The sequence below is a fragment of the Hyperolius riggenbachi genome, chromosome 12 (genome assembly GCF_040937935.1).
Source record: "Hyperolius riggenbachi isolate aHypRig1 chromosome 12, aHypRig1.pri, whole genome shotgun sequence".
Taxonomy (NCBI): domain Eukaryota; kingdom Metazoa; phylum Chordata; class Amphibia; order Anura; family Hyperoliidae; genus Hyperolius; species Hyperolius riggenbachi.
In genome coordinates this window covers 41,970,036-41,991,523 of record NC_090657.1, presented here as the reverse complement: position 1 = coordinate 41,991,523, position 21,488 = coordinate 41,970,036, and the positions used below count along the sequence as shown (strand labels likewise).

At 41.6% G+C, this 21,488-nt stretch overlaps 1 protein-coding gene across 2 annotated transcripts in view; it reads left to right on the top strand.

Annotated features, from left to right (window-relative positions):
- Positions 1-21,488, top strand: part of SCN4A (sodium voltage-gated channel alpha subunit 4) — a 177,954-nt gene that overhangs the window by 86,034 nt on the left and 70,432 nt on the right. For both annotated transcript variants that reach the window (XM_068263066.1, XM_068263065.1), the window contains exons 9-11: positions 2,466-2,607; positions 3,207-3,419; positions 20,127-20,282. In XM_068263066.1, the coding sequence (XP_068119167.1) occupies positions 2,466-2,607; positions 3,207-3,419; positions 20,127-20,282 (511 nt within the window). The remainder of the gene's footprint in view (positions 1-2,465; positions 2,608-3,206; positions 3,420-20,126; positions 20,283-21,488) is intronic.

Below are 21,488 nucleotides of genomic sequence, written 5' to 3'. Positions count from 1 at the left end.
CCCTACTTATGATACCTAAATAAAATGTCTATTGTTTTTTTCAAGACAAGCTAGACTTTCATTGTATGGCATTTTTTATCCATCCAACAGTTTTGTTTTCTATGCATTTTAATGTGAAAAAGTGAAAAAAAAATAGAAAAAACACATTATTTCTCAGTTTTACCAATTCCAGTTTAAAAATAAAAGGCGCTACTGTAGATAAAAAACACACATTTTGTTTGGCTATTTCTTCGGTTTGTCACAAACTTAGATTATGTTCCTGTCTTAATTTATGGTAAGGATATTTGATTCGAAAATAGTACTACAGTGTGTATTTAACCCCATGAACTGAGAAAAAAAATGTATTTTAATTGGTAAAAATCAATCTTGTTGTCTCAGGGAACATATATTTCCTTTCACCAATTAGTGCTGCATCAGATATTGCCAGAGGTTTGTACAGGAGCAAGCCCAATCCTGCACAGCTGTGCTTCAGCTACAAGACATATATCTACGTCCTTGTGGCTTAGATGAAGTCACAAAGGATGTAGATATATTGTAGTGGTGGAAAAAGTGATTAAAGGGACCCAATGTGAGAGGGATATGGAGGCTGCCATATTTATCTCCTTGTAAACAATGCCAGCTGCCTGGCAGCCCTGTCAATCTTCTGGCAGAAGTAGTTTCTGAGTAAAAATCCTGGAACAGGTATATTGCTAATCCAGTATAACCTAAGTCAGCTGAGTCAGAGTACCTGATCTGCTGCATACTTGTTCAGGGTCTACGGCTAAAGGTATTAGAGACACAGGACCAGGAGGACGGCTAGGTAACTGGTATTGTTTAAAAGGAAATAAATATGGCAGCCTCCATATCACTCTCGCTATAGTTGTCCTTTAAAGCGGTTTAAAACCCAGACATAAAAGTAATTTATGACTAATTTTACTCTGGAATAAATGCACTTCTTATTTGTATGTGTTTAAATGTATTTTAAATTTAACGATTTTGTGATAGTGTTAAAGGCTAAGTCCTTTGTTGAATAAAATAAAATAAAACAATGTAAAACAACAAAATAAAATCATCATCTGCATAAAACCCTTCAGTTTGACAGGCAATAAAACGTCCTCATAAGCTTCCCTCAGTGCTGATGGCCCTTGAGGTATATTATCTTTCCTGTGCAGCTCCTTCAACAATAGTACAAGTTTACGCTCACCAGATAATATGGCTGTCCAGTTTAGGATCAGCAACACACGACTCTGGCCTTGCCAGTTCACAGATATGCCACATGTGTTCCACCTCCGATCTTCATGGCTTCATACATGTAACAACAAAAACAACGCAATAGTGCAACACTGTATGGCGTTTCCAAGCTTCCACACCACCACCAGTGCTCCTTGGTAAACCTCAAGCACCCAGTGTTCCACCACCGAGCTAAAGACTTAAGCCTCTCACTAGACATGCTGGCCGACCCAGCACAGATCAGCAATCAGCGCTTGAAAGTGTGTTACGATCACTCCCTCCAAAGTAGGATTTCTTAAGACTCAAACAGGCTGGATATAGTGTAACTCCGTTTTTATTCAAAACATTAAAAAAAAGTAGTGCACTTACAGATTTCCACTTAAATGCGCATAGCAAATCAAGTTGTCCTGGGTTCATCTAGCATCTGCTGCGCTCCTTTGGCTCCGACGCTAGTTGAACCCAGGACAACTTGATATGCTATGCGCATTTTAAAGTGGAAATCTGTAAGTGCACTACTTTTTTTAATGTTTTAAATAAAAACGGAGTTACACTATATCCAGCCTGTTTGAGTCTTAGGAAATCCTACTTTGGAGGGAGTGATCGTAACACACTTTCAATCGCTGATTGCTGATCTGTGCTGGGTCGGCCAGCATATCTGGTGAGAGGCTTAAGCTCGGTGGTGGAACACTGGGTGCTTGAGTTTTACCAAGGAGCACTGGTGGTGTTGTGGAAGCTTGGAAAAGCCATACAGTGTTGCACCATTGCGTTGTTTTTGTTGTTACATGTATGAAGCCATGAAGATCGGAGGTGGAACACATGTGGCATATCTGTGAACTGGCAAGGCCAGAGGCGTGTGTTGCTGATCCTAAACTGGACAGCCATATTATCTGGTGAGCGTAAACTTGTACTATTGTTGAAGGAGCTGCACAGGAAAGATAATATACCTCAAGGGCCATCAGCACTGTGGGAAGTTTATGAGGACTTTGTATTGCCTGTCAAACTGAAGGGTTTTATGCAGATGCTAATGATTTTATTTTGTTGAGCGCCCTGTACATTGTTTTATTTTATTTGACTTAAAGTGGCACACACACTTTCTTCAGCAGGTGCGATCCAAACTATATGCATCAATTCACTGGGGCATATACACAACCTAAGAGTGAATAGTTTTAGTGTAAAACTAACCCCCCTTTTTAAGTACTTTGCTAGTTGTATTTTGTTCTTGTCAGATTGGTTGATTACGGTACTTTTATCAACAGCAAATGCCCTGAAAACTTTGTATGCATGAAAACTGGAAGAAACCCCAATTATGGTTATACCAGCTACGACTCCTTCAATTGGGCTTTTTTGGCGCTGTTTAGGCTGATGACACAAGACTATTGGGAGAACCTGTTCCAGCTGGTAAGTGCCCGATTTCTCTGAAAACTTTTTTTAAACTGGGCTGCCTCCTTTTCTGTGTGCTCTGAAGACTTGAAGGATTTTGCATGAAGAGAAAAATAGTTGATCTCATTTTGAAAAAATCATAAAAAAAATGAAAATAAGAGTGGATAAAATTAGAAGAGACCTACGGAGTTATTGCATCATACTGTAAATGTGCATTGTCAATCTCCTCCTCCTCATTCGTTTAGTCGGCTCCAACTCTTCGTGACCTTATGGTACTTCTGCACGCCAGGTGTCTGTCAATCACAGCTTCTTTCAGCTGTTGCATAGGCATGTTCATAGCTTCACATAAACTGTCTATCCATCTTAGACAATTTATTTATGGGATATTCTTGATCATTGTCTATTTATGATATATCCTTGATTAGCCAAGCAGCTAGAAAATATATCAGAAAGTATTGATCACACTAATTTCATTTGATGTTGGTTTTTTTTGCCAATGTAATAATCAAATCTGTATTTTTTTTAAACTCCAGACAATAAGATGAATGTCCAGTATTTATTAGTCAGATAAGCCTGAAATACAGGTGACAGATTTTCCTCTTTTTTTCTCCTTCCAGACTCTCAGGGCAGCTGGTAAAACATACATGGTTTTCTTTGTGCTCATCATCTTCTTGGGCTCCTTCTACCTGATCAACCTCATCCTGGCCGTGGTGGCCATGGCATACGCTGAGCAGAATGAAGCCACCATCCAAGAAGCCTTAGAAAAGGAAAAAGAGTTCCAGGATATGTTGGAGCAGCTGAAGAAACATCAGGAGGAGCAGGGCCGAAGGGTCAGTATGTGTGGCAGTTACTATCGGTACTGCTTTGAAATGAAGCTGATATTTCACACGTGGCAGATTGAACATGCCGAGTCCCATTACATTGATCCTTTACTGTTAGTCTCATTTTAAGTTGATCTAAAATAAGTTTAAATTCTTAAAGTGTAACTGTCGGGCATAAAATAAAAAATCAATTATATATTTTTATCTGGTAAACAAGTATTAAGGATGCTAACCAGGCAATCTAAAAGTTAAAATCTCTATTACTTTTCTTGTGTATAAATAATCATTCCCCAGTTTACCTGACTTTTATTCGGTACGTTGCCGCACAAAGGAGGTTGCAGGGCATGCTGGGTTGTCTTTTTTTGCTTCTTTATTTCCCCTCAGACTTTACTAATGTACAGAAGCAAAAAAAGACAACCCAGCATGGCCTGCAACTTTATTTTTGCAGCAACGTACCAAATAAGAGTCAGGTAAACTGGGGAATGATCATTTATAAACAAGTAATAGAGATTTTAACTTTTGGATTGCCTGATTAGCATCCTTATTACTTGTTTACCAGATAAAAAGAAAGAATTGATTTTTTATTTTATGCCCGACAGTTACACTTTAAGAGACCTTTATTCAATCATAGACACAGCACAGCAATAAACGTACACCTTGATCACATGGTCACTCCTACTATACTGTATGATTATGTAGTATGGAAAAATAATGTGTTCTTGATTGTATATACTGTTGTTAAAGTAACTTTCTTAAAGAGAAAGTCAACTGAGAGCTAATTGAAATATGCCACCTTTGTTCCTTTTTAAAAATGCCACCTGCCTCGGTGGTCGTTCTGGCTTTTGGCATTAGCTGTTACATGTAGAACAAGCATGCAGCCAGCGGAGTCAAAACTCCAGGCTTGCATACTCACTGTAGGTCAATTATTCAAGGTGTATTCAAGAACAACAGTTAGTTAAAGCAAACCGGAAGAAAAAAAAAACCTATGATATAATGAATTGAATGTGTAGAACAGATAATGAGTAGAACATTAGTAGCTTATTTTTATTTTCAGTTAGATTTTTAGAGGTTTTTTTTTTTATAACATTGCATCATTCTGTCATATTTGCAGCATACAAATCACACTGAATATTTTAAACTATAAAACAGAGCAGAACTACTAACCCTTTGAACTTTCCTGCAGTAATACCTTAACCTAAAACGATCTCTCACTGTTTGTTTCAGTGCTTCAGAAAATAGGTCTGTCTTTGACCTAAGTAGGGTTGAAGAGCTCAAAAAAGCTCTTTTGCATAGATAACTACTGAAGTTTCTTAACTCTTCCTGTACTGGAAAACAAGATGAGACGCTTTCCTTTGTTCTAATGCTCTATTTATTACCTGTACTACATATACAATTCATTGTCTAATATTTTTTTTTGCTTTAAGCAGCATTTTTGTTAGGAAGGCAGAAAATGGCTTTATATGTTCCTTTAAAGGGAACCTAAACTGAGAAGGATATGGATGTTTCCTTTTAAACAATACCAGTTGCCTGGCAGTCCTGCTGGTATCTTTGCTGCAGTAGTGGCTGAATCACACACCTGAAACAAGCATGCAGCTAATCCAGTCTGACTCCAGTCAGAGCACCTGATCTGCATGCTTGTTCAGGGGCTGTGGCTAAAAGTATTTCAGACACAGGATCAGCAGGAGAGCGGGCAACTGGTATTATTTTAAAAGGAAAAATCCACATCCTTCTCAGTTTAGGTTCCCTTTAACTTCAGGTTGGCTTTAGATGTTGTACAATGAATTCCTTAGTTTCCCCATGAGGAGATGGATTAGTCCAAAGTCTGTCACATTTCTACTGCATATTTAAAGTGACAGAAACAAAGGAAAAAAACAAAACAATTTATGGTGCATTTTACTCTGGGACAAATGTACAGCTAATACACATTCATTGTAAATGTTTCAGATTTTTGCGATAGGGTTCTTTAAAGTGGACCTGAAGTCTTGCACAGAACAGAAGGAAAACAGAGAGAAATGTACTCTGTGTGTTTTTAGAGAATTTAGCCTGTGTAACTCCCCCTCATCTGTGAATCACCACTGTTTGATTTCTCTGCTGTTTCAGCTCAGGAATCTCCTCTGCCATGGCAGAGCAGCTAATTTGTAAACACAGGATGTTAACAATGTGTCTGCTTCCATGAAAGCAGGAAGGAGAGACAGCAGATTTATTGCTTGATTTGTATCAGCTGTAACAAAAAATGTTTTTATTTAAAGGTTATTATGCTGTTGTGCATATTTTAGAGCAGCGAGGAAGGTCTGAATTCAGGTCCACTTTAAGAGGTGATTAGCGTAATTCCATATCATCACATCCTGGGTTTTTGAGAAAATCACTGCAGAACCATCATTTACAGCTAGGGAGATTGAGATCCTCAAAGATGTACATTGTTCAGATGGGGATTGATAAACACTGTTTACTATTTTTATTTGCACAAAGAATACCGGATAACGCTGCACATACTATAAATTAGGTTAAAAACAGTAATGCAAGTATATTGCATTATTATTCAGGGACCCGTTTTAAGACAATTTGAGCACAATTAGGGCTGGCTTGGCTTCCAGCGGCGTCCCTTTTGCAGGCATCTCACTCGGGGGCTTGCAAGGGTTTTCGGAGGCTTCCCGTCGCAATCTGCGTTTTTTGTCCCTGCAGGGGGACACTAGGACAGGGCGGTAAATTGAGCCTGGACATGGCATGTAGCATCCAGGGTCGCCTAGAGCGACAGGGGAAATCGGGATCGGAACAGCGGATTCACTCAAACGCCGATAAACGGTACACGTCGCCTGATACAAAAGCTTAATGATGAGTCACAGATGCCGACGGCAAACGCCCGCCAATCGTCCATTTGAACCGTATGAAAACTGGAAAGCTAAAATGAAGTGTTATTTACCCACATTGTTATTTTTTTTCCAGAAACATAGCCGGCACCATCTGCTATGCTTCAGTATTTATTGCATTCTTGTCATATCAATAAACGACGTTTCGGAGACTCTGCTCCTTTTTCAAGTTCATGACAAAAGGAGCAGAGTCTCCGAAACGTTGTTTATTGATATGACAAGAATGCAATAAATACTGAAGCATAGCAGATGGTGCCGGCTACGTTCTTGAAGACTTGTCTGGAGTGGTGTTTCCTCTAGCTGTGCACATCCATCTTTTTAAAGCGACAGGGTGCCTGGCTGCAACTACAAACTGTTATTTATTTATTTTTAATCTGATAAAAATGCATATGCCAGACATTATACTCATTTAATGTCTGGCATATGCAGAAAAGGATTGAGATGGAATGGGGCCCTGCAAGATACTGTAGCAATTTTCGCCCACCGCTGATGGTCACCAGGCTTTTTTAGTAAGATTTGGTGGTGGCTAGCATCTACTAGGCCCCTAGACTCTCTCCAGGCCCTAGGCAACTGCTTAGGTTTGCCTTGTGGATGATCCGGCTCTGGGTATATGTAATGCTATCAGCAGAAGATTTGAGCGCTTGTATTACATAATGCGTACAGTGTGTTCCATTGGTCTATTTTTATGCCTGTAAATGTTCACCGCGGTGTGGCCGCTTGTAAATGTAACACTAGTGAAATGGAAGATAAGCCAGGTGAGGTATTTTAATCAGATGGAATTCTGTGTTGGAATTTTTACAAGATTTGAGGAAGGGAGAGAGCAGCTAAAGCAAAGACCTACAACAGATGCAGAGCTCATCGGGCTTCACGGTTATTTGTGAAAGCAAGCACACTGACAGAGTACTGTGTTAGGCCCTGTTCACATTAGCGGATCGGAACCGTAACGTATACTGCCCAAACAAAACGGATGTGAATGGATCCAATGTTAACCTATGGATCCATTCACATGCGTCCATTGGTACGGATACGTTCCGTACGTTCCGGTCCACGAATCTAAAAAATGCTGCAGGGCCTAATTTTCCGTACCGCTTTGTGCGATCCCATTCATTATACTGAATAGGATCATGGGCCCAATTGCCCCGAAATGCATGCAACCATGCACTGTGGTTCAGTGGAGAATCGCAGCACATTTATGGAAACAGCAGCCAGTGCAGTCTATGCACTCTCTGATGTCCCTGCGATCGCGTTTCCATAAAGCGCGGCTGAGATAAATGATTCTGATTCTGAAAGCACGCTATATGGAAACAAGCCCTTAGTGTCCAGTCACCATTGTTATTCTAGTGCCGCTGCCTTCATGATGAGCGTTCTCTTTTCTCCCTCACTGCTTCCCCCTAGTGCCGACTTTGACTTATCGTGCCTTCATGAAACACTGGCACTAGGTGGGAAGCAGTGAGGGAGAGAGGAGTATGCTCATTGGATGCTAAGCGGCAGAAGATTAAGCGCGGGATCAAGGGCAAGAGTTGCTACTCGCTACTTGGGGGGGGGGTATGAGGTAATACAGAGGGGGACAAAAGAGACACGGGGAACAGAGATGACACAAAGGGAGGCAAAAGAAGCACGGGCGGGGGGGACAAAAAGGCACAGGAGGACATGAGGTGACACACAGAGGAACTAAAGAGGAAAACCTAAACTTTGAGTTATATTACATAGATTTCCCAATGGATTTTTCATTCAAAATTTCTCGTTCTAGGATGCTATTGGTGGGCTACTTATAGAGCCAAGGGATCTCATATAATGGAAGGCATGAGCAATGTGACGTTTTTCTGAGGCGGGGCAGTGCAAGTTTTTCTCTACATTTCTGGTAGTCTGTGGGCTTATTATTAAAGAGAACCCGAGGTGGGATTTAATTATGCTAGTGGGGCACAGAGGCTGGTTGTGCACACTAACACCAGCCTCTGTTGCCCCATGGTGTGCCTCCAGGACCCCCCTGCGCGCCGCTATACCCCCCGCAGTGCTGGCGACACGCAGCGTGTCGCCAGCACAATGTTTACCTTCTCCTGTCTGTTAGCGCCGCTCCTCCGCCTCCTCCGTATCGGCGCTACCCGCCCACGTCACTTCCCTCCAATCAGCGGGAGGGAAGGGACGTGGACGCAGGCAGCAATTTACCCAGTGGTAAGTGATACTTTGAGGAAAGGAAATGCCAAGAAAACATATATCTGAAAGTCCTGGCTAGTGGCCACAACAATTATCAAGGAAAGGGGCAGGGGGAAGTACTGGGCTGCATAAAAGGGAGTGAATAATTTCAGCACTTGGGGCCCTGGAGGGAAGTATTGGCTGCACTTAATGGACAGGTAGGGTTAATGGCTGCAATACTGTATGCAGTGCAGTCATGAAACCCTCCTGAGCCCCAAGTGCAGCCATTAACTTTGCTGGGTAGACTTATACTTGAGTCAATAAAAATTTCCAGCTTAAGAGGATTGCATATTGGAGTCGACTTATACACGAGGTCGACTTGTATTCGAGTATATACGGGTAATCAAAGCACACATTGAGATGATCATCATTACCAGATAAACACCAATAGAGCTAATAACGTGGTTTGAAGGAGGGCCAATACTTGGCCCCTCCGGTCCATAGGCCCCGGTGCAGTCACTAACTCTGCATCCCTATGCCACTGTGCGTAAGGTTTAATTAGTTCATTTTCTGTGTCTACCCAAAGCGGTTCCTGAGTGTTTGTTATTGTCTGAGGGAGTTGCGCTGCTTGAGCAGCAATAAAGTATCTGTGTAGACCAGTGGTCCTCAAACTAAGAAAATCACTGCAAAACCATAATTTACAGCTAGGGAGATTGAGATCCTTAAAGATGTGCATTGTTCAGATGGAGATTGACAAACACTGTTTACTATTATTATTTGTACAAAGAATACCAGCTAACGCTGCACATACTATAAATTAGGTTAAAAACAGTAATGCAAGTATATTGCATTATTATTCAGGGACCCGTTTTAAGACAATTTGAGCACAATTAGGGCTGGCTTGGCTTCCAGCGTTGTCCCTTTTGCAGGCATCTCACTCGGGGGCTTGCGAGGGTTTCCGGAGGCTTCCCGTCGCGATCTGTCCCTGCAGTGGGACACTAGGACAGGGCGGTAAATTGACCCTGGACATGGCATGTAGCATCCAGGGTCGCCTGGAGAGACAGGAGAAATCGGGATCGGAACAGCGGATTCACGCAAACGCCGATAAACGGTACACGCCGCCTGATACAAAAGCTTCATGACGAGTCACGGATGCCGGCGGCAAACGCCCGCCAATTGTCCATTGTCTATCTTCCCTTTGGTGTAGACGAAGGGAGGATAGACTCCCAGCTTTTTATTAATATACATCTGCTTTTCTTCGATCCTAAGTCTTTTATATGTCCATGCAAATCTGTTGATTTCTTTTTGAAGAGAGTCTATTTATGCCTTTGGTATCTCTACTGGCAGGACTCTGAATAGGTATAACATTCTTGAGAGGGTTAATATAACACAGTAATAGCCAAAATGCGGCCTAGCCATGAAAGTGAAAGGAAATTCCATTCTCTAAGTTACGGTTTCAAATTACTTCTAAAAGGAGAGTTATTCATTAGAGCCACTGTTTGATACATTTTTTGGAATTTTAACCCCTACATATTTTATGTAGGCGTTCATAATTTGGATTTTGTATTTCTGATCGAGGGTGTCTTGGAAAAAAAAATCCACATACAGTATATTAGTAGATAAATACTTGCTCTACTTACATAACATATATATTGCACTGTCCACAGTTTGATTTCAGTAAGTTTTACATAATAAATAAAGAGAATTCTGTTTCTGTCCGTTTCCATTTTAGAATCGCTGTGTGTGAAGCCAATCCTGATGTAATTTCCACCCTTACTCTGTTTCCTCTCCTCTGCCTGATTGTGTATGCATTGCCCGCCCTCCTCCCAGTCTTCAGACACTCCCACACTTCTGCAGTAAGAAGTGCATTGTCACAAATCATTGTGTGACTGTGCAGACCTGGTTTATTTGTATGGATCGGAATTCAGCTGAGTCACTTTCTCAGCTTCTCAGCACAAGAAATATTGTCCAATCAGAGAGGAAAAGAAGTGTGGGAGGGGAAAATGGGAGTGAAAGAAACTTCAACCAATCAGACTGCATTAGTTAAGCCTGAGAGGAAAAGGGGAGGAACGTAAAGAAGAAAACATGCACTGCAACTTCTCTTTTGCTGCAGATGTGCCAAATAAGAGCCAGGGGACCTGGTAAATGATATTCTATTGAGAAGAAAATTAAGAGTGATTTTTAACTTTTGGATTGCCTGGTTAGCATCCTTATTATTTGTTTACGAGATAAAAATAGAGAATTGATTTTTTTTATTTTATGGTTAACAGTTGCTCTTTAAGCAAACATCTCAGCTGTTTCTGATATTGTCCACTGAACAGTAACAGCAAAAACAAAAACCATTTTAGGCTAGATTCACAGTTGGACGTTGCGTTTTGATGCGATGTTAAAGTCGCAAAGCAAACTTACAGCACAACGCGCCCAAAAAGTCACAACGCAGCATTACCAACGCATACAGCAGATACAGTAGAAAATACAGGCAATGAAAAATATGCTTCCAAGTCATTACTGAGCATGGGCAAACAGTCCAACGCAGCTAATAACGTGTATAATGCACTGCATGCAGCACTTTCAATTAACGTGCAGTGTTAGACACCAACACAATGCGTGCACTCTGAACGGGGCATTGATGTTTTTATTGCATCGCGTTATTCTGCGCTAAATGTTGTTTTAACGTGTGACTTTAACGTCCCACTGTGAACTTAGCCTTACATTTTTACTTAACAGGCTTATAGCTGGGGTTTGTGTATGAAATTTGTGAGTGTCTACTAATTAAATGTGCCAAACATCCTAGTTTTGGCCCTTAGGGTTATACAGTACCGTATATACTCGAATACAAGTCGACCTTGTCTATAATACAATACAATACAATAACATTTCTATAGCGCTTTTCTCCCATAGGACTCAAAGCGCTTAGGCTCTCTCAGATTCAGTAATTAGTAGGATGAAGTATTCACACAACAAAAGTTATATTTCTGCAAATGCCAAACTGAACAGGTGGGTTTTCAGTCTGGATTTAAACACGTCCAGGGATGGGGCTGTCCTGATCTGTTGAGGTAAGGAGTTCCAAAACGTAGGGGCAGCATGACAGAAGGCTCTGGGACCAAAAGTTTCCAAGTGGACTCTGGGTATGACTAGATTATTAGAACCTGTTGATCTGAGAATGCGGGGATTGCTACGCAGCTGCAACATATCTTTCATATATCCAGGGCCTAAATTATTCAGGGATTTAAATGTCAGTAGGCCGATCTTGAATAGGACCCTCCATTCTATAGGTAGCCAGTGAAGGGAGTGCAGGACTGGCATTATGTGGCAGTGACGGGGTTGGTTGGTTAGCAGTCTGGCAGCAGTATTCTGTATCAGCTGTAGTCGGTACAAGACCTTTTTTGGAAGGCCAGTGTAGAGAGCATTGCAGTAGTCCAGTCGGGATGTGATGAAGGCGTGGACTAAGGTTGGCAGATCTTCTGGGGGTATGAGGTGCTTGATTTTTGCAATGTTCTTCAGGTGAAAATAGGATGATTTCACCACAGCAGAGATTTGAGTTCTGAAGTTTAAGTCGACTCCAATATTCAATCCTCTTAAGCTGGAATTTTTCATTGACTCAAGTATAAGTCTACCCAGCAAAGTTAATGGCTGCACTTGGGGCTCAGGAGTGGTTAATGACTGCACTGCATACAGTATTGCAGCCATTAACCCTACCTGTCCCTTAAGTGCAGCTAATACCTCCCTCCAGGGCCTCAAGTGCTGAAATTATTCACTCCCTTTTATGCAGCCCAGTACTTCCCCCCTGCCCATTTCCTTGGTAATTGTTGTGGCCACTAGCCAGGACTTTCAGATATATGTTTTCTTGGCATTTCCTTTCCTCAAAGTATCACTTACCACTGGGTAAATTGCTGCAAATAGGAATATCACTATTAGTACACACATTAGTCTGTGATCAGTGTCGTCAGTGACTCGTATATAAGTCGACCCCTATACTTTTATGAAGTAAAATTTTTAGACTTATACTTGAGTATATACAGTACGTATTTGGCATAAAGGTGATCACATATTTTAAGAAGAAAAGAGTGATGGATGGATGTGAAGTGGAGAATGAATAGAGCTTGATGTGTTGTCCATTACAATTAAGATGGTATAGCATATGTGTCGGCTTGTGTCCCAGAAACACTGTAGGCCATAACTAGGGATGAGCACGAATTTTGCATAATCGTAATTTCGCAGTGTAATTTACAATTAAGTAGCAAAATCGTAATGTAAAATTTTGGGGAAAATTGTAATTCATTTAGTATGTAAACATAATCAGGAACCATAATTTCACAATTTTGAGTAACTTTTGCATAATTTTATGCCGATTTTAGCTGTTAATAGCAAAGCCCCAATACATGTTATAGGCACCTAAATTGCTACGTATGTTAAGGGGAATAGTGGGAATCAGGGCTCGTTCACACTAGGGGCGTTTTTGTCATTTTTAAGCGCTGGCGATTTTCAAAATTGCCCTGAAAGCGCGTGTGCAATGATTCTCTATGAGAAAGTTCACATCTGAGCGGTTCGTTTCCGATCCATTCAGATAAGTGGTGCATGGGCCATTTTGAGGCGATTCAGCCTCAATGGAAGGTATAGGAAGGCGCAAAACACTGTGCAGCGATTGAGTTCGCGTTTTTAAGAATAAATACATTGTATTTTTTATTTTCTGGATCAAAGAGATCACTTCCTTTCTGACGTCAGGAAGTGAAAAAACACAATCGCTCTGCAAAAGCGCTTAGAAAAGCTCTTAACAAAAACGGCTAACACACAGAAATCGGGAAAAAAAAGTGTCAAAAACCAGCCAACGCGAACGGAACGCAATGTAAACGAGCCCTCAGGAATAATTTTTCATAAAGACCTTATAATTTTTGAGATAATCAATTTTGAAAATACAAAGGAAAAATGTTTTTTCAAACTGTCATTGAAAAAACATTTTTTACTTTGTATATTTAAAATTTAAAATCAGTTTTCACAAAAACTACAAGGTCTTTTTTAAATTTTTGTTAACTTTGTTTAACTTGTTCCCACCATTCCACTTAACAAACGTAGCAACTATGGTGACGATAGTATGTACAGGGGCTTTGCTGTTACCAGTAACTGCTAAAGTTGGCACAAAATGACATGACATTTCATGTAATTATACAAAATTACAAATGTATTATGCAAAATCAATTGAATGTCCAAACCATAATTATGTATGGCTGTTATTGCGAAAAATTACACAAAATGTCGCGTAACCCTAATAAGCAGATTACAATCATCGCTAGTCATAACTGACCAACACACTAGATGAAATGACCACTATTTACGCAGTGTTCCTTTGTTTTGAGATGTTTTCAGAATGACTGGTTTCTCGTTCTCAGATGATTGCGTCTCAGGGCTTGACAGGACAGACCGTGAGAAAGGCCGCTCAGTATAAGCTGTTGGTGTGTGCTGCATTCCACTCCGCAGCTGTACTAGGAATTGGAGTGTTTTGTCAGTGTAATGTTCCATAGTGACAGCAGCCTCGGCAGAACAGACACAGTGGTAGCGCTGCTAGCAGTAGTAATGTACAGTGCTCTTGTGACCTTTCATATAACTGTAATCTGATGAGCTGATCCTTCTCGTATTTACGCTTGCACAACTGGGAAAAAGAGCCAGCGCAGTGCTGAACAAGAATCATCAGGACTATGATACTCGGCCACAGAGGGACTTTAAGGAGCTTGAATGACGCCTGGGAAATCTGGATCCAGTGTTCTGATTGCCAGCTCTTCAGGCAGGAATCCCAACCTTACATTAAAGACTTGAAGCCTGTTGCGTTCGTTCCCATCTCCCCATTTTAAATCATTTATCTCTGTTTTCCAAGTATCACAGATCCCCTGCATAATCCTACAACATTCTAAATATAGATCTGAGACCTCAAAAATATTTTTCACGGGCTGTGATTGACTGATCTGTGGGATTGACCCAAGAACACACTTCCTGCACCACACGTATACAATGGTGGTATTCATAGAAGACACTCTCCGGTAAAGTGGCCACTAACATTTCTGAACTAAATCCTAATACTAGATAATGAGAACCAAAATGAGTCTAAAATTTCATACTTGTTCATTTAACTTTAGAGGGAAATGATCCAAAGTTTTGTATTGGGTAGCACGGTGGTGCAGTGCATCATATTCTCGCCGGTTCAAATTATTTGGGCCAGGACACAAACTACACGGAATGTATGTGCTCCCAGTGTTTGCCTGTCTTCCTTTGTGCACTTGATTTCCCACCACATTTCAAAAACATACATATAAATGAATTGTCTTCCCCTCAAAATTGGCTTTAAAGAGGGACTTTAGCCCAAGATTGAATTTCATCCCAGTCAGTAGCTGATACCCCCTTTTCTCCGATAGATCATCAGGGATGTCTGTATGGCTCATAGTGTGGTGAAACTCCCCCCGCAGGGTGATGTCAGGGACATGGCACTGACACGTTCCTATCTGTCAACCTTGTTGCATTATGGGAAATAACAGCTGTTTCCAACTGCCACACAAGCAGTATCTATTCTATTCTTTAACTTCTCACTTTGCAATGTATTGCTTTTTGTTTACCCACTACTATCTTTCAGTTCCTCTTAAGGGCCCTTTCACACTGTGGCTGTGCGGCATATTGCCGCCCTGCTACCGCAGCATAATGAAAGGTTATGGGGAAGTTTATAGTTCCCACGTTGCGGTACGCTGCGCTGGAAGTGTCCGATTTAACGCTAGCGGATACCTACATTACCGCGGGGCTCATGGGGCGACCTGCATCGCCCCGGAAGTCATGTTAGTCAGGGTTCTTGAAACACGGTTTCATTATGAGGCTGCGCGCGCATGCATGGAAGCGTATTTTTACAATACGCCTTTGTGCACTTCCACATACCCAAAACAGGATGTGACCGCGAGCGTGCGCCACTTCCTTTTATGGATGCCAAACAGGGAACACTGTATACTAATGCGATATACTCTGAAGGCCTGTTTTTGGCAGTGTGATGTGGTGCGTTTGTCAAAGTCAACAATCAAGAGAAGACTTAACCAGAGTGAATACAGAGGGTTCACAACAAAATGTAAACAATTGGTGAGCCTCAAATACAGGAAGGCCAGATCAGAGTTTGCCAAACAACATCTAAAAAGTCTTCACAGTTCTGGAACAACATCCTATGGACAGATAAGTCCAAGATCAACCTGTGCTAGAGTGATGGGAAGAGAAGAGTATGGAGACGGAAAGGAACTGGTCATGATCCTAAGCACACCACTGGCATGGGCATGTACGGCTGCCAATGGAACTGGTTCTCTTGTATTTTTTGATGAAGTGACTGCTGACAAAAGCAGCAGGATGAATTCAGAAGTGTTTCGGGCAATATTATCTGCTCATATTTAGCCAAATGCTTCAGAACTCATTGGACAGCGCTCCATAGATGGACAATGACCCAAAGCATACTGTAAAAGCAACACAAGAGTTTTTGAAGGGAAAGAAGTAGAATGTTATGCAATGGCCAAGTCAATCACCTGACCTGAATCCGATTGAGCATGCATTTCACTTGCTGAAGACAGAACTGAAGGGAAAATGCCCAAAGAACAAGCAGGAACTGAAGACATTTGCAGTAGAGGCCTGGCAGAGCATCACCTAGGATGAAACCCAGCGTCTGGTGATGTCTATGCATTCCACACTTCAGGCTGTAATTGACTGCAAAGGATTTGCAACCAAGTATTAAAAAATGAAAGTTTGATTTATGATTATTATTCTGTCCAATTACTTTTAGTCTCTTAACAAGAGGGTGGCACATATTTAAACTGTTGTAATTCCTACACCGATGTACATCTACATATACATATAACCTCAAGTTAAAGCTGACAGGCTGCAGTTAAAGCACATCTTTTTTGTTTCATTTTAAATCCATTGTGGTTGTGTATAGAGCCAAAAATGTTAGAATTGTGTTGATGTCCCAATAATTATGGACCTGACTGTATGTGGTCAGCAAATCTCCGCTCCTTCAAGATGAGTTTGGGCTGCATAACCCCCACCCCACCACCACCTTGGCAAGTGTGGGCAGTGTAGCATCCCATCCCTCAATACACACACACACACACACACACACACACACACACACACACACACACACACACACACACACACACACACACACACACACACACTTCCATTAATTAGCAGAGTAGGGCAGCAGATGTTTACCTGCTCCAGTGCTGGTTGGGTCCATTCTGCTTTTCTTTACTCCATGCAGCTCCTGATGCGTGTCCCGTGACATACACCTGGAGTTTAAGGAGCAGAGTTCTGCTGTACAGAGGCTGCAGACAGCAGGATGAATTTGCCCAGCAGCGGAGCAGGTAAAGAAAGTGTAAGAAAGCGGGAGAGGAGCACCAATAGTTCTTATAGATTCTGATAGCAACCCTACCAAGATCTGCAATTAATTTGTACATGGCAGGGCTAATAGGACAATGTGGGCTGTATGTATGTCTATCACAAGCTAATTTTAATATGCTAATACCAATCAAATAGTTTTGTGAATAAATGTATTGTTTCAACTCTCACAAGAGACAATAAAAAAGTTAAGTTTACTGGTATCTTCCAAGTTTGTCACTGGTATAAAGCTTTTGTTGAAGCATACATTATGCCTGACATACTGATGTATTCTTAAACTATACCTAGAATTTATACATTTACCATACATGTGATTTATGGACACGCATTGCTTACTGCGGGATTTATGAAGTGTTAGCTTTATTTATGGCCAAGCTGTGCTCCTCTAATTTATTGACGTACAGGGTCAGTGCCCGTGATTTACTGAAGCTAAGAACCTCTGATTTATGGATGATGGTTCTCCTATTGTATTTATACTCCAGCACACAGAACTTATGATGAATTCACACACACTACTTCTGATTTATTGAGACACTACTTCAGTTTTATGGATGCAAAGCCCCTTGAAGATGTTTCTTTGTGAAAACCTGGTTCAGAGGGACATAAAAACAATCAAGCACTAGTATGCGTATTTAAACCTGTATCCAGAAGATTGGATCATGACTTAAAAGGATAATAACCATCATTGCCTTTATTCATTAGTTTTAATGACTTTGTTGAAGATGTAGATTTTGATTTAAGATCAGGTGTTGCACTGAGGCTTAATACCATTGGGCTAGGTCCCCACTAGAAGCCAAGCTGATTGTTTTCCTCAACGGAGACCAACATACAAGTTCTGCATACAAGGCACAGATTGCTCCCAGGGACAGGAGTGCAATGGGGAGAGTGCCTGGTTGGGCCGCGCATGCATGACAAAGTGCGACTCAACCAGGCTTTTGTGCTGAATTGCCGGGGAATGGAGCCACCTGGGGAGACGCCGAGGGACGAGCGGCCGTAACGTGGGGCTTAAGGAAGCCCCAGGTAAGTATGGAACCTGAGATGCTTCTCGTCTCAGGTACACTTAAACTCAATTTACAGATGCCTCCTAGGAGGCTCTATGTGGAATCCTTCCAGCTATGTCCATCTGAGACAAAGGCCTGGGATAAAATTATAATGCAGTTATAGGGCACATTTTGCCAGTTTGTCTAGAGACACCTTGCTTTTCCCTAGGAAGAGCTGTAGTCCGCTGACAAACTAGGAAGAGCCAAAATAACAATCACAACTGAAGGATTCCAAGAATAGTGCATAATTCTCTGAAAATGAATGCAACAAAGACCATTTTTTTATCATTTGTTGATTTAGTAGTATTACATTATTGTATTTTAAATGTATTGGTGAATACCGGTGATGGAACATCAGTACTACCCCAAAACTGTTATGCAAGACTTCTGTGAGCACTGATGGGTTGCATCACCTGATATCATTTTGTGCAATCACTTTTATTGAACTTGGAAACCATGTTTACAGGTTATAGACAGCATGCAATGATCTGGTCAGTATGGAATATAGAGTATCCCTATATTCCATGCTGTTCCTGTTTCCTAGCAATGTATCTAAACAGCACTGAGGTCCCCAAACTGCGCACCCTGGTAATTGCATTCAGTTGCTACAGATGCACAAGCTGGCGATAAGGATACGCTACATGCTGAACTCGTGATGCAATATGGCATATGTGGTGTCATTTTAATTGAGATGAGCTAAATAATATATTTTGAGGTCTTTTATAACTGTGCCCCTTGTCATGTGAGGATTAGAGAGGGTGAAAAATTAAAACCTGTATTTTGTGCATGTACACCTATTTTTCCCCCGTAAAATGCCTAATAAATTGAACAATTTGGCAAAAAATATTACCCAAAGAGAGCCTAGATTGTCCCAAAAGAAAACCCCCAATATAATTATTACTTTGATGGCAAATGTAATAAATAACTACATGAAAAATAGGTGCCTAAAAAAAGGTCATAGGGGATTGTCGCTAGTAGAATATTGCTAAAATTAGCTGTATTCTACTATTGGAATCTGATAGTAAAATATCAGAAATCTTTATTGATACTTTATTATGGCTAAACCTAACCCTACTCTCACACAGAACCCACCACTACTGATGCCAAACTCTAACCCACCCACCCCCGGTGGCACCTAACCCCTCCGGTGGTGCCCAACCCTAACACACATCCCCCTCGATGGCACTTAACTTAATCCTAAACCCCACCACCTGGTGGCACCAAAGTCTAGCCCCTGTCCGGTGCCTAAATCTTACCTCTCTCCCCCCCCCCCCCCCCCCGCAGAGCTGCAATTTGCGGCAAACAGAGTAAATTTGGGCGCCCGTGATTTGCGGCAAAGAAGGTAAATTTCAGCGCCCGGAGGCACCCTGCTATGCAATGCCACCATTTTCATTTCCACATGCCACAACGCCTATGATTCTATCAGGCAGCAAAATTGACCTCCTTTGTCGCAAATCGAGGCAATTACAAAAGCCGTGATTTGCGGCAAAGAAGGTAAATTGTTGCGCTCGATAGTGGGTGCCGATATTCGCCCTAATTTCCCTTTTTTTGCCACAAATCACGGCTTTTAGATTAGGTGCCTATGGCGGAGCCCTTTTTTCCTTCATTCGCTGTACAGGAAGTACATAATTAACTAAATTAGGTATAACAACAACTATTGTGTAATTCCAGATACAGGTACTGATTTACTGCAGTTTCTTCACACATTTTTATTAAAGAAACGTTATATGATATTTAATATTGACCATCCAGCAGTGGCTGGAAGGTGTCATGGTTAAGGGCTCTGCCTCTGACACAGGAGTCCAGGGTTCGAATCTCGGCTCTGCCTGTTCAGTAAGCCAGCACCTATTCAGTAGGAGACCTTAGGCAAGTCTTCCTAATGCTGGATACACACCATGCGTTTCCGCGTTCAATGCGTCCATCGATATGCATCGATTCGATTATTTCCGACATGTCCGATTCAAGCTTCGATGGATCGGTAGGTCGATTTGCCATACTTTACATGGCAATCGACCTAAAAATCATCGAAATGCATTCGGAAATGCTCGGAAATAATCGAATCGACGCGTATCGACGGACGCATTAGACGCGGAAACTCATGGTGTGTATCCAGCATAACACTGCTACTGCCTATAGAGCATGCCCTAGTGGCTGCAGCTCTGGTGCTTTGAGTCCGCCAGGAGAAAAGCGTGATATAAATGTTATTTGTCTTGTCTTGTCTTGTCTTGATGTTATAGTCACTGTACATTGGCTGTCATGTTTTCCAGAAATCCAGTGTAGCCTCTGTTGGGCTGGTCAATGGGGAGAAGAGAAAACCTCCACCAGAGCCTGATCTATCAGAAGATGACACAGAAAGGATGGACTGCAATGGGAGGGTGATCCCGCGGGTTGTGATAGAGAGAGTCGCTTCGCTGGATGACGACGTGAGTACATCAATGCTTCCTGAGCCTAATACTAATAATCTGCCTGAACCTCTTCTCCAGTCTCTGCAGAACACAGCTTTCCAAGAAATGGCTGGGAAAGTTCTGATTTTTAAACCTAGGACAGCCATTTATTTTAGCAGACGTTTGTATTAGGATGTGAAGTTATAATACATTTGGAAACTAAGTGGGCATACAATAAACTCCATGCACCGGTCTGCAAATATCATCTAACGGCTTAGTCATTAGACGCAGTGTTCCCCAACCCTGTCCTCAGGGCCCACCAACAGTGCATGTTTTGTATACATCCACAGAGGTAGTTAATCAGCTCTGCTGAGACACTAATAATAACCTCACCTGTGCATGTTTGTGGTTTCCTGCAAAACATGAACTGTACATTCCGGCGTATAAGACGACTGTGTGTACAAGACGACCCCCCAACTTTTCAAGTTAAAATATAGAGTTTGGGATATACTCGCCGTATAAGACTTCCCCTTTACCAAAGCGCACCAAATAAAAAAATAAAATAAAAAACATATTGGTGCTATGTATAAACAGATACTTGTGCTGTACTGTATGTGGTACCCAGTATATAACAATATACAGGTGATTGACTGCTTGGATTGGTCAACTCTTCCTCTCCTTAAGCGGATTAGTTAGCTATCCCTGTTTCCCTGTTTATCAGAGCGGTATGGAAGAATAGATTGCGATGTGCCCATAAAACAGGCCTCTTTCACTCTCTGGCCCACCGTTGTATCCCATTTACCACCTTCTCTGCCTCTCAGATCTCGCACATGTGCGCCTGCACCGCTTCACTACAGTCCTCAGCAGAGAGATCTGAGAGGTGGTAACAGGATAGGGCGTATCCCACGGCATCAATGGTACCTGCCGGATAAGACGACCCCTTACTTTTCAGAAGATTTTCAAGGGTTAAAAAGTAGTCTTATACGCCAGAATAAACAGTACTGTTGGTGGGCCTTGAGGACAGGGTTGGGGAACTCTGCATTAGAGTGTCAAATTGCAACCTTCATGTGAATGAAGTTTCTGCAACAAAAACTCATGTTTGAAAAATGTGATCACATGACAAGAAATTATCTTGAGGGAGTTAAAGTCCTCATGAATAAAAAATAACAAATAAACAACTGTGAAGTAAACATATTTTCTTAATACTCACCTCCCGCAGAATCAGCCCGGCATGCTTTCATGGTC